Here is a 14,195-nt window from a genome sequence, read left to right as displayed (position 1 = left end):
CTCACAGCGGCATAGCTGTACTGATGCCATTGTGCTGCTGTAAGATCTCCCATTTTAGCTACTCTATGCCGATGGGAGAGAGCTCTCCCGTTGACATAATTAAACTGTCCCTAATGAGCGGCAGTAGCTATGCTGGTGGGAGAGCGTCTCCCATCAACATAATGCTGTTCACTCCAGTGCTTCTGTTGCTATAACTTACATCGCTCAGAGGAGTGTTTTTTTTTCCACACCCCTGAGGGACAAAAGTTATACTGACAAAAGTGCTAGTGTGGACATAGCCTTACTATCCTAATTATACAGATGGGGAGGGACGTGAGGAGCAGAGAGATTAATTGATTTGCCCAATGTCATTCAGAAAGTTGGTGGCAAAACTGGGAAGTGACCCCAACTCTCCTGAGTGCCAGTATAGTTCCTTAATCACAAAAACATCCTTCCTCTCTGAGTTTCTTGACTCAGCTGTCAAACTTACTAGAGCAATGGAGGCTGAGTTTTGGAAACCTTAAAAAAAAAGCATATAAAGTATTCAAATGTCTGAACAAAATAGGGCACTACTAACCAAATAATAACAGAAAAGTTCCAATAGAGAATACTTTCTACAAACTCCTTTATATCTATATAGTATCTATTTCTATAGTACATGAGCACACCAAAGAAATCTTTAAACAAGAAAACTGGGTCAGGCTGAAGGGACATTCAAGGAGTTGCTGAATTTATATCTCCCTTGAGATAGTGTTCCCTGCAGAGCACTTCACTGATAAACAACGATGGGGGAAAACATTAAGGTAGGCATCATGATTTCTAAAAATAGCAGAGTGGAGAAGAAACAGCACTCTTCTGTAATGAATTGCATTTATTTATTTATTTATTTTGTAATAAATTCTTAATTGGGACGGTCCATTCAGAGTAAATAACCTTCCAATACAGGCCCTGATCCTGCAAAGAATTATGTGAATGCTTATCTTTACACACATGAGAAATCCTATTGTAATCTGAACGCCTGATTCTCATTTATGGTAAGGCCACTTTATACCATTCTGGCAATGTTAAGCAGCCCTAAATTTAAATGATATTATTCCTGCTTCTAGGTCTCTTTTACACTGCCAGAGAGGTGTACTGAGAACCAGGTTCAATGTCTTTGTAGGGCTGGGACTTGAAATCACAGGCTATTTTTTTAAAGTCCAAAAAGACTTGACGTGAAATAAAATACTGTTCAGCTAAAATACAATGAAATCAGTATGATACTTAGTATAGTTTATTAGTTAAAAATAAGTTTGATTGATGATCATAAGACCTTCCAGCTTCCCACAGTCTCTTGCAGTATCTGCAGTCTGGTGCATAAGTGAGTGAATTGCAAAAACTTCAACCATACAGCTTCCATTTATAAATGTATACTGAGTCTGTAACACATGATCATCAGATCCATTACAAAAGGAAAAAAAAGAAAATACATAATTGTACAAAATGTTTTATGAAACAGGAAATAGGCTGGTATAACTAGGCAACATAATGTCAAATTAAATTCAACATAGATAAATATAGTGTAAGGCACACTGGAAAGACCAATTTAAATAGTTGTTTTTAACTGTTCTTTTGTTAACTCCTTCAAGTTCTTCTTCTTCTACTTCTGTGATATTATAGTATTGACCAAATGCCCCAGTCAGGATTGCTCTGCTGCTGTACAAAGAGAGAAAAGACAAGTCCTTCCCAGAATGAGTTACTTTCTCCTGACACAAACTGGTGAAGGGTAGGATGATGAGGATACAGCATTCAAGCCAATGAACCTGCTGAAGTTGCACAGCTTTGTTAGATGAATGGATTATCATTTGTTTTTTATTGAGAGTAGAGAAAAGGAAACAGCTTGTCACCTGCCTCCACATAGTCACTAAGAATTCTAACAGATTAGGGATGTATGAATTAGTGAGACTACGTTCTTCTTTCTTCCAATATAACATGTGTGCTTAATTGTCCCTCACGGGGGGCAAACATCATTCACTGTGTAAATGCTTCAGAACAAAAAAATCCTGTATTGTTAATTATTTTGTTCAACTGTTTTAGTTAGCACTAGCATTTGGCTCTCTGGTCTGATTCCCAGGTTCACTTTCAGCGTCTTCATAAAGAATAGATACAATAGGCAGTCTTCTAGCCCTTCAGTAGAGTATCTGCTGTTAATGATGAATTGATAAATGATAAATTGCCTTAGCTTCACTGAAGTCTATATACAGCAATTGTGAATCTAACAATATGTGTATTAGTTGCTCTTTTGCTCCAGACACATCTTTGCTAGTTTTGTCTAGTTCATCTTCAGACTTGCTTTTAACCCTTTTAGTGCAGGATTTTGGGTCCAGCCTTAGCTGCATCTCCTTTTTGGCACTTGCAATTTGGGCATTAATTGCAACACAGCTTAGGCTATTTAGACATACAAATGCCAGACTATATTTGCACTTATTTGGGTTAGAGTGGCCAGGTGCCTGGATTTTGACCAGAAAGTCTGGTCCGAAAGGGGACCTGAAAGTGTCTGGTCAGCTTTACTGCCAGAACACCCAGAGTCCAGTTACCGTGGGGGGGGGAGGCAGGGTGGCGCTGGGTCATCACCTACTCTAGCCCCTAGTGTGCCAGGGCCTCCTTCTACCTGCATCAGGCAGCTGCAGCTCCCAACTCCAGCAAAGCAGGCAAGTCCCTCCTGACCCGGGCAGGGGAGTGGGTGGGGGAAAGCGAATGAGAGGAAGGAGGGGGAAAGAGGCATGGGTAGGAGTGGAGCCTTGGGAGAAGAGTCCGGGCAGGGACAGGGCCTTGGAGGAAGAGGCAGGGCAGGGGTGGGGCCTCAGGGGGAAGAGGCAGGGCAAGAGAGGTTCTCGCACTCCTACTGCAGTGTCCGGTTTTTAAATATTATCAAATTGGCAACCCTAATCTGAGTATAGTTACTCACTTAGCTGTCTAAATGCCCTAAACTACACCTTTAAACCTCTGAATGTGGTCAAAGGTGAACAGGGCTTTGGAAATGTGTCCCTTAATCTCCACTGTACATTGTACGTGCCAGAGACTGAGATCCAGGCCCTGATTCCATCACTTGAGATGGATTTCTTTTCTTTAAAGAATACTTGTATCCATCCATTCAACCATTTTTGTATGTTTTTCTTGCCTTTTTTTCCTTTCTGTCATAGATGTGACATATCCCAATTTCTTGACGTTAATATAATTCTTAAATTAGCTTCCATGCTGGTTTTATGATTTCTAATGGCCTAGCTTTTCCCTTCAGGAGTTTTCAGGGGTCTGGAAGAAGCTCAACTAACAAAGGAGCAGTTTTTTCAATATAGCTGCTTTTAAACTAGCAGCTGTTGCCAGCACAGCCATGCCAGTCACAAATCGCACCTCTTCACACCCCAGACCTATAGAGCTATGGCATTAAAAGTTTGTAGTGCACACCTGGCCTTACACCCTTATTCTATTTTTTTTAATTAGCCTGCTTGAAGCTTTGTATCACTTTACTGCTTCTTTGTATGACCCCCAATGGGAGGATGTCAAAATTTCATTATATTATGGCAGCTGATGCTGGTGGCTCAAACACACCTATTTCATGAACCAGCCCGGGTGTTTTACATAAGACTAAATTAGGAGAATGTCTTGTTTTCTCTAGAACAAATGGTTCAATGGAGAGTTTGACCTAATTAGGAATGTCTCCCAAAGAGAAGCAAAGAACTGCATTCCTGTGAAACAATGGGCCCTGCTGTTGTCACTGAGATTTATTATTGACCTACTAAGCTTTCACTATAGCTGTCTGCATCATAAATAGCATTAGGATAAAAAGTTTAACCAGTTCACATAACTAGAATGGACGAACACTGGACTATGGTTCAAGTCTGTGCCTCACAGGTGCTGCACAAGAGATTAAAATAAATAGCTTCTGTAGCTGCTTGGATCATTTCCAGCATCAGAAGTGCGAGTCTCGATGCAATTACTTGCATTAGGATTTTGTAACCTGAATAAAATAAAGACTGGAACGTTCTAAAAGTAGGGATCAGATTGCTCCTTCCAGTTAATAAACACTGGCTCAGTCTTTCAATCCAGGACTAGACAGGCAAAAATCTGCCATTTGCATGGGTGAAATCTTTGCTTAAGCAAGGAATGTAAGATTGATAGCCACAAAAGGAAAAAGAAAGATCTAAAATCTCACCTGTTATAGAATGAGTTCTTATCATTTCACCTGAGACATTTATATATGACATTCCAATATAACTATGCCACAGAGCACACTGTACAGATTGTGTAGATTTCTTCATAATGTGAGAGCTGCTTTTGATTGCTTTGTCTATTTTTTAAAAAGAGCAGCTTGTTTTATTGGGAAATGGGAAATGAACAAAACAAAAAGGAGGTTTTTATAGAGCACCTTTTATAACATAGAGTATCCTAAGGCTTTCTTCAAAGTTATTAGTTAGATGCTAATAGTAATAGGAGCCATGTAAACAAATTGTGCTGTCAGCTGTAACTTGCAAATAGCATTAAATCTTGGAACCTGTTGTACTGAAAGAAGAATGTATGCTGGAACTCATTACTTCATGTCTTATTCAGTACAGGGCTAGACAGTTGCCACCCATCTTGCTCTGTTTCGCGGCCTCCTCTTTTTATGTCTCTCTTGGGATGCATGTTCTGAACAAGCCTTAAGTCACAGGTGGGCAAACTACAGCCCACAGGCCACATCCAGCCTGTGGGACCCTTCTATCCGGCACCTGAGCTCCTGGCCTGGGAGGCTAGCCCGTGGCCCCTCCCTTGCTGTTCCCCCTCCCCTGCAGCGTCCGCTCACTGTTCCACCAGCGCAATGCACTGGGTGGCGGGGATGCCTGACCCTGTGCTCTGTGTTGCATGATGACGTGGCTGGCTCCAGCCAGGTGGCACGGCTGCACGTTCTGGTGCTCTGGGCAGCGCGGCTCTAGCATCGCCAGCCACCAGTGCTCCAGGCAGCATGGTAAGGGGGCAGGGAGCAGGGGCGGGGGTTGAATAGAGGGCAAGGGAGTTTGGGGTGGTGGTCAGGGAGCGGGGGTATGGATAGGGAGTGGTCAGAGGGTGGGAAACGGGGGTTGAATGGGAGCAGGGGTCCTGGAAGGCAGTCAGGAAGGAGAGGAGAGTTGGATGCGGCAGTGGGAGGCAGTCAGGGCCAGGGGTTCTGGGGAAGGCCAGGGAGAAGGGGTGGTTGGATGGGGCAGGGGTCCCAGGGAGGTCCATCATGGGGTGAGAAGCAGGGGGAGGTCAGATAGGGGTTGGGGGCCAGGCCGCACCTGGATGTTTGGGGCACAGCCTCCCCTAACTGGCCCTCCATACAATTTCGGAAACCTGATGTGGCCGTCAGGCCAAAAACTTTGTCCGCCCCTGCCTTAAGCATAACAGTAGGAAAGGAGGAGAGGAGTAATCCTTGTCCACCTCTCCATTTTCAGTTGTGAGGTCTGTTTAAATTCTACATTAACATTCAAGTATCAGAGGGGTAGCCTTGTTAGTCTGGATAGGTTAAAGCGGCAAAGAGTTCTGTGGCACCTTATAGACTAATAAACGTATTAGAGCATGAGCTTTCATGGGTGCATACCCACTTCGTCGGGTGCATGTAGTGGAAATTTGCTGCTTTTACATTAAGATTGTTTCACAATATTAAGTTTTCCTTTCTGCTTTTGTAATCCCCCCTGAGTATTTCTGTGGTGTATTTCACATTCTGTTTTTTTTCCCCTTTGGTTTGTTGTTTATAGACACAGTAGGAGGGGAAATATTCAATGTGACATATGTGGAATTAGGTGCATATCTGTCATGAACAGCAACATCAGTTGAGATTAATTCCCCAGACAGAACATTTAAAAAGTATCCCAGCTCTTTGAGGTTTCTTGGGTCTATCAGCAGGAACATATAAAGACAGATGCAGCAGTATTTAAAGTGTAGTGATGTCAACTTTCCATTCAACTTAACATTTTGTGTTTGTTATCAAGTTTGTTTTTTTCATCTATTCTGTCAAACCTCATCTCAGTCTAAACGGGATTTATAAAGCTGTTGTCTTTTGTTTGAGAAATCCTAATTGTTTTATCTGATTATCGAGGGAAAATATACAAAAATATTATCCAGGTTCTTGGAGACCTCTGCTGGTAATATTTTTTTTTTTAATTCTTTCAGGTTGTGTTTGTTATTTTAAAGTAGGGCAAATCTATCTTTAAGAAAAACCTGAAACACATCTGATTTTAGTACAGTCCTGAAGCTCAGACTGAGTTGTGTTTTTTTTTTGAAAGGGTCACTGGGGTTTTGTGCAGTGAACTAGACACAAACCTGCGCTAACATAAACTCAGTGTTTTTTCAAGGTTTCCAGCAAAACTTGAGAGTTACAGCAGATATTTGCTCTCTGTTTTGCGTGTGGATAATCTCAGGGTGTGAAAACCTACCTGACACAAGACTAGGAAAAGGTTTATACAGACACCTGAGAATGACAAATGCCAGTTTTCATAGAGATCTTTTTAGAAGATTAAGTATGTGAAGTCAGTACTTTAAAAGCTATTATATTAAGCTCCCAATCCTCTGAACCCTTATTGATATGAAATGCCTTTTTATACACATGTATCCTTTATTCACATGAGTAGCTCAGGTTTTGCAGGACCTATCCCTAAATGAGCAAGAGGCCAAGATGTGAATCTGCAATTAAATCTAAATGCTAACTATCCAAAATTTGAATTTAGGCCCATTACAGAGGCATGACTGAGTACAGTGCTTGAATGTGAATCCCAAAGCATAAAGGGTTTTGACTGAGAACTGCGATCCAGCAAGTCACTTAGGCCCAGTTCGTGAAAACATCAGGAAAGCACTAACTTCAAGCTTGCCAGGAGTCCCATTTATTTCAATGACACTTCTCATGTGCTGAAGTACTTTTTATTTCTGAAGATGCGATTTTTCTTTTATTAAATACTTATATTAAAAATAAAAGTTGGGAAACTAGGTCTTGATCCTGTTCCCATGGACTTCAAAAGAAGCAGAATTGGACCCCCAATAAAAAATCCTGAAAGCAAATCCAATAGTATTAAATATGTGATTCTTTGAGGAAAGCTATTTGGGGGATTTGCTGGCATCTAGAAAATAGACTCTTGTTTACAAACACGTGGTTTTATTCATTACTTTCTGCATTGCAGCACCACCTAACTGGATTCAGAAAATAAGTGATGCGCACAAAGCTATAGATGAAAACATCTTTTGGGAGTGTAAAGCAAATGGGAGACCAAAGCCTTCATACAGCTGGCTAAAGGATGGTGAACCACTGATGCCTCGGGTAAGAACATTTCTGAAGTCTAATGCCTGTGTTCTTTGAATGAGGTAGCCTCGTGCAGAATGTTCTATATGGATTCTGCTGATTTGGCAGCTTTCTCATGTCTGCATAGTTCACTGCCTTTGAAATAGAAGTTCAAACAGTGGTGGAGCCTTAAAATTCAAGCTAGAGCATATTTTCTACCCTCGTGGGTCAATGCCATTGTATGACATTGAGTTCCTGTATCAAAGAAAAATAGTCCTTTACTTTCTGTAGGATGATAAGGAAGGCTTCAGTACAGGTTCAGAAGAGATTTATATTAGGGAAAACAGGTTACATGAAACAATTATACTTTTACAAGTATCTGTAGCTCTGTGGAAAGAGTAATTCATGATACTAATCTGATGGTCGAGAGGCCCCAGTAAAATCAGTGGGGGGTTGGAACATAAAATGATTTTAATTTGATAGTTTTCAGCTGAACTTCAAATGTTAATGAAACTTTGGCATTTCCTCCAGTCTCTAAACAATAATCCAATTCCTCTTGTTCAGATTTGTTCCTGTACAGGCGACCAGAGACTTGACCTGTCATTAGTAGTGCCATGAAGAACTGCCTACAGATTAGCAATCCATAGAAGTGTGGGATAAAGCTCACTCTCCCCCCACCCCACTCCTTCTCTCACTAGAGGGCAGCTTTGAGTCCCAGGATTGTCTCAATTATATAGCAAAACTAAAGCAAATTATTAAAGGGTTATCAGGGTAGCCTGCATTTTTCTCCCTCCACTTAATGTGAAAGGACATGGCTGCCTAGATTTGATCAAGTTCTAATAAAGATTGCACAAACATTAAATTGCCACCCTGCAGCCAAGTAGAAAGCCAATAGCTCTTCATATTCCCTTTTTTTAAAAAAATGGCAGAACTCCTAGGATGGGAGGGAATATTTTGCTGTACTTATTAAAATTGATAACATGAGTTCCATATCCTTAGGCTGACAAATGATACCATGGTCTTTTGTTCCACACGCTAATTTTACTTCATGCTGGTCACTAGCAGATGGTCTTGTTCTTAAATCACGTTAGTGGCAGAAATAAAGTAAAGGATCATTAAATTATTAACATCTACATTTTTCCCCCAGTAAACTGCAGCTGATTTTAAATCTTTCTCCCTGCATCACCTAAGATGATTACTATTCCTATTAACCTTCAGATGGCTAGAGGCTAATAACTCAACTGTTTTAAATGCTCTCAAGAATGTATTTGACCATGATACACTACCTTAAAACAGAAGTGCATTTTTAGATTCGAGTTTATCTCTTTGAAGGGGATATTAATCTGAATGGTTTAGGTATTAAATCAATGAGAACTCAAGGGAGAGTCCTCCAATTTAAATTGCATTTACCAACTACGGTATTGGTTTTTCCATTTAACATCTAACCTGATATAAATTTAGTTGACAGACAAATAGATTGTAGCATGTAAATTGTTCATATTACTATTTTTTTCTTGTCCCCTGTGATATAAGATATGACACAGCTGCTGTAACATATAAATTCTAAGGTGGGGTTTCCTTATTTATTTTGTTGTTCTACAGGACAGAATTCAGATAGAACATGGAGCACTTACAATAACAAATGTGAATCTGTCAGATGAAGGCATGTACCAGTGTGTAGCAGAAAATAGACATGGAGTCATTTTCACCAGTGCGGAGTTGAGTGTAATTGGTGAGTTTCCTTTCCTAAAAACAGAAAATCTCTTGTAACCTATACCAATATTGCGAAGCTTAAATTCTCTGCCAAGAGTACATCAGTATACCTCTAGCACCAAGAAAACAAGTATAATAAAAATTATTGAGGCAGATGGAGATACACAGAATAAAGAATTCCCCATATCAGTCAATCTGGTTGTTAATACAGTTACCTGAGCATGGAAAGTTGGTGTACTATACACCTTTTGGTGTTTAGAAGCCCCTATATCAACCTTTTAATAAGACAGTGGGAACCAATGATAGTGCAGTTGGGACCTGATCTATGTTGAACTCAGTAAATCTGGCTATTGAATACATAGTCTGAACTGAATCTCTTTAGGAAACATTGCAAAACTTTCCTCTTTGAATAGCTTTTTCATCCTAAGAGTGACACTCACAATGCTGACACCCTCTTCAACCCCTAAATCCTTAAAAGACCTCTACCTTAAGCAGAGTTTTGACACCACAAAAAGGGAAGTGCCAGAAACTCTGTAACATCTCATAGGGACTTCATTATTGCTACTAATTTTATGTGGAAAGCAGTATAAAACCCCAAGAGAGAAAGAGACAGACTGACTTCATTGGGTCATGCCCATCTTATATATCCATATTAGTGAGCATAATGACAGCTATAAATTGTGTCAATGTATTGCAATAGTAAAATTGCAGTTCTTCCTATATGTCTGCTTATAGTCAATTGTTCTAAAAGAGGGTTTCATTGTATGAATTTTTTTTTGCAACAGTCTACTACGAGTGTGTGCTGAGCAGCTCATTTGTCAAGTGATTGTCAGTCCACACATGGGAATTTAAAAAGTGTGATGCACTCTGAGGCCAAACACTTTGGGCCTGGTATATTGGCCTCTATTGCACTGGAGTACATTAAGAGTAACTCACTGAAGTAGAGTTACACTTGGTAAAATTGGTATAAGCAAGAGAAAAATCAGGGTCAATTTGTGTAGCACTAGAGCAAATCCAGGCTGTTCATTGGTGTTGCATATTGTAAATTCCATTTAACCAGGAGTTTTGGCTATCCCTTCATACCATAAAATAAAAAAAAGTTTTAGATAATGAGGAGACAACCAGACAGTTTTACAAGGATCCCTGGACTGAGCCTCAGACCATCACTTTGAACTAGAAATCTTGTCTCCTTATCTTATCTGCAGAGGGGGAAGCTGGAGCACCGAGAGACTAATTCTGATTCTCCTCTCACTTATTCTGGTGAGAATCAGGATTAGCCCCATAGTATTCAATGGCAGCATAAAACTGGTGTGAGATCAGAATCAAACCTAAAGGGATTTCCAGACGGTGTATGTCAGAGCCAGGGACAGAGCTCATGTCTCCAAACACCTAGTCCTGCACTGAATTAGAAAGCTGCCCTTCCTTCCTTCCTTCCTTCAGCATAAGTTTGCGAGTAGCTAATTTGCTCCCTTACAATGCTGGGAAAGTTCTTTCCATCAGAGAGAAAAGAGGGAACCAATAAAGAGCTCAAATTATAGGCAGCATTTCCAAGTGTAAACTAGAGTTTCTGATTTAAACAATCTAGTTTTAGGAGTTTTCAAAGAGAATGTTCAGTACCATTGTTTGATTTGTCCTTAAGAACAAGCCACGAGGTGTGTTCTGCACATCACATTTCAATGTAGGTCATCCTTTTATCAACCTGAGAGATGCCTACTTAGAAAAAAACATTTTCATCTGGAAGTTTGCTGCTCGAGGAAAGTACAATTGTGTTCAAGGAATTAGGCTTCACAGCGATAAGATTTATTGGGCATGTTGCCTACTGTATAAAAGAAATCCAGATAAACCCACTGATGCTATTTAGAACTGTTATACAAATGAGCCTTGTAAGGTAGGCAGAACGTAGCATGAGATAAAGACCCAGATTCTTCCCTGCATTCAGGCGGCTCTTGGTATAGGGGGCAGGTCCAGGGCTTACCTGTTCCCTAATAATCTCTGGATGGTAGAATGGCCTCTTGGAGCTGTTGGCAGCTGATGTCATTTAGAGTAGCCCTGAGACTGCTCTCTCATTCCTGTGGACTTGACCAATTCACAAACAGCCCTAAGATCAGGAGTACAGAAACATGGCTGAAAGTCACTTTTACTTTTCCAGTGTTTGGCTGCCACTGAGGCTCTAGGCCAGTATATTGTAGAGTTGGTGGGTGATCCTAACAATAGCCCCTAGAGAACACAGAGAGGAAAGTGTATAGTGCAGTGGCTTCCCATATCCACACAGGAAACAAGAGGAAATGGACCAGAGCAATAGCTTCTCATATCCACACAGGAAACTGGGATAGATTTTAGATGGCTTTTACCCTGATCCTTCACCTCTAAGAAAACCCAGCTCTTCAAGGTCAGCATCTCTTAAAGCAGCAAACAAAATCCCTGTTTCTCTATTCTGTGTGCCTCTTCAATAAATCCCTGTGCTAGTACGACACTCTGCCTGTCTGATGGCAGTCCTATTCTGTATTTTACCCCATTTCATCAGGGCCTCTGCAAAAATTGTAATGGATAAGCAAGGAGTGCCTGGGGTCTTTACATACAGTGTTTTCCATCTTCATCAGGCTCAAATGTAGAACAAGTCTAAGAGAACTGCTCCATGCATAACTAGCAAGGACCTTAAAGAGTTAACCTTAAAAGCCTGCAGATTAAGAGAAAGATATGTTTAATTCTAGATTTGCTTTCTTCACATTAAGGTTGCAATGACTGTGCTGTTGAGGAACTGATCCTTCTTCTATATTAAGATCAGTTCTTTTTTCCAAATAAATGCTTGAAATAGAAGAACTAGTAGAATACCGAGAAAGTTGCTTTACAAATATATTGGTGAATCCAAGACCTGAGTTCAATTTTCTGTGATTCCTAGGATTATATTACCTGTTCACAAATATTTAGGTTGTTGCTGAGTATTCAGTATCTTATATGTAAATCATAGTAGGCTCTGTGTGGTTCCCCCCGCCGCTGCGCACAAACACAGAAAATGACAAGAATGATGATTCTGCAATAAATGTAGTGTTCATTATTTTCCAGTTTAAAAAGTTACAGCCATCTCATACCATCGGGGAGCAAAAACAAAAGTACTGTGTGACTCGGGTTACTATACACAGAACATGTGTATACAAGTAACAAAAGTGAATAGTCAATGCAAACACTTTACAAGCAAACCATACTCTGAAAATGAGTTGTCTAAACAGTTCAGTAAACATTTAAAAGCAACTGATCTATTCAATAATTGATTTCCAAATTATTTTTAAATAGAAAAAAGTGGCACATTTTATTTGAAAATTGGTAATTAATATTGTTCTCAAAGAGCAATGTGACCAGCTCTGATATATATAGTATATTAATATGTAGAGGTCCTCACTGTGTGTCTTCTATTTTGAAAGGTTTTTTGACTCCACTGTTGTTTTTCTGGTACTTTGATAATCTCCCATATAATATATGTACTTTCCTCTATGCCAAAATGGAACTATTCATCTATGATTACACATAAAAGGCAAGACAGCCCAGATGTTAGTTGACTCACAGAAACTGGAGATAAAAGAATTCTCTAATGGGTTCCACTCTGCAGTTTTATGCTACCCTGCTGCTTCAGGAGCATTTTAGACATAGACCTAGTTTGACTTCTATATTTGGGGGGGCAGCACCAGTGCAGACAATGGGACTATGCATGGTGGGGGGCAAAATCCGTGCCTACCTGAGCTTGCAGTTGGAGGGGGTGGGGCAATACCTCCCTCCCTGTTCCTGCCCAAACTACGGCCATGATTTTAAATCATTATGTGTAACATCTACTTGATCTATAAACAGTGAATTAAAATTCTCCTGAAGTGGCGGGGTAACACAAAACTGCTGAGCCAAACCAAATCTTTGGGCTCACTTCTAGAATTATATGCCATAACATGAAAAAGTTTTTAATTTTTGCCACAAAACATTTTGGCTACCAAATTCGATGTATTATCAAGCAGAAATTATTTGCCAAAACAAACAAGCAAACAAAAGGTCTACATCCTAGAAAGGAGTTTGTGAGGGCAATCATGCATTGGAGCAACAGCAATATATTTGAAAATAGAATGCAAAATGAATGTCATAACTCTTAAAAACCAAACATGGTGCCAAAGCATTGTATTCAAAAGTATAGCTGTATGAAATGTACTGTGAAATGAGCTCTCCTATGATTAGTACCCATGTAAAATAATCATATTGAATTAGTGTATTGCGTCATATCTTAGCTGATAGGACATGTAAGATGTAAAGGTAACTTTTTTGTAGTTACAATAGTAGCAGATTTAGTGTTATCGGTTCTGGGGGAGATGAGGTCTTCTCTAATTTGTGCCAGTTTGTAGGTGTCACATTTATAGGGCTGGCCATTTTTTAAACATGGATTTGTGCATACATGTTAATTATAGTAAATACAGTATGTACTCCATAACTGAGTTGAATTCTGGAAGTTGTTGAAGACATTTTAGCAAACAAAATGTACTGTATGCTTAAAGATGATTCAAGTCACAAACTCTTGGCTTGACACTCTGTGTTAAGTCCTAATACTTTCCATTATACTGCACAAACCTTCCAGGTTAGCCACAGCTGACAAACTATCCAGTGAGCATGGAGAGAATTGATCATTGTTCCAGGTGGTCTGTGGGTTTGTGAACGAAGTCTTCAGGGGACATCTACAAAATGTGTTTTTTTGTTTTAGTTTGGTTTGTTTTTTCCACACCTGTGGTTTGAATTATAAAACATTTTTTTTAAATAAAACTTGAATGTCTACTGAAATGGACCAAACTTTCAGCAGGCTTCCTTGCATCTTCCAAATTTCCAGGCACTTCTGTTTGCACATGCCTGTGTAGGTGATTGTTCATGCAAATGGGTGCATCTGTAAAATGCGCAGATGTATTTAAGAAGGCCTGAAGTAAATGTTGCTGTGTAACAAGATTTTTGTTCCCAAAATCCGGGATGATTTACAGATTGAGGGAGAGAGGGAAAGTGCAAGCACCAAGTTCAATCAAAAAGCTTCATTTTGGGTTTGGGACAAGTAGATAAAGATGTATTTGGTCAGCTGAAAAATATTTATCAAACCGTTTAACTGTCACCATGTGTGTTAAGTTTGATTCTGAACCCAGTGAACATATTTATATACTATGGGGCTTATTTTGACCTAAAATTGGTTTTATACAAACGTAATTCCACTGACTTCATAGTACTTCTA

The 14,195-nt window shown here is 39.8% G+C and overlaps 1 protein-coding gene across 3 annotated transcripts in view; it reads left to right on the top strand.

Annotated features, from left to right (window-relative positions):
* Positions 1-14,195, top strand: part of CNTN4 (contactin 4) — a 359,621-nt gene that overhangs the window by 235,888 nt on the left and 109,538 nt on the right. For all 3 annotated transcript variants that reach the window (XM_032784171.2, XM_032784172.2, XM_032784170.2), the window contains exons 9-10: positions 7,146-7,282; positions 8,846-8,975. In XM_032784171.2, the coding sequence (XP_032640062.1) occupies positions 7,146-7,282; positions 8,846-8,975 (267 nt within the window). The remainder of the gene's footprint in view (positions 1-7,145; positions 7,283-8,845; positions 8,976-14,195) is intronic.

The sequence above is a fragment of the Chelonoidis abingdonii genome, chromosome 17 (genome assembly GCF_003597395.2).
Source record: "Chelonoidis abingdonii isolate Lonesome George chromosome 17, CheloAbing_2.0, whole genome shotgun sequence".
NCBI lineage: Eukaryota > Metazoa > Chordata > Testudines > Testudinidae > Chelonoidis > Chelonoidis abingdonii.
This window is presented reverse-complemented; position numbering and strand designations above follow the sequence as displayed.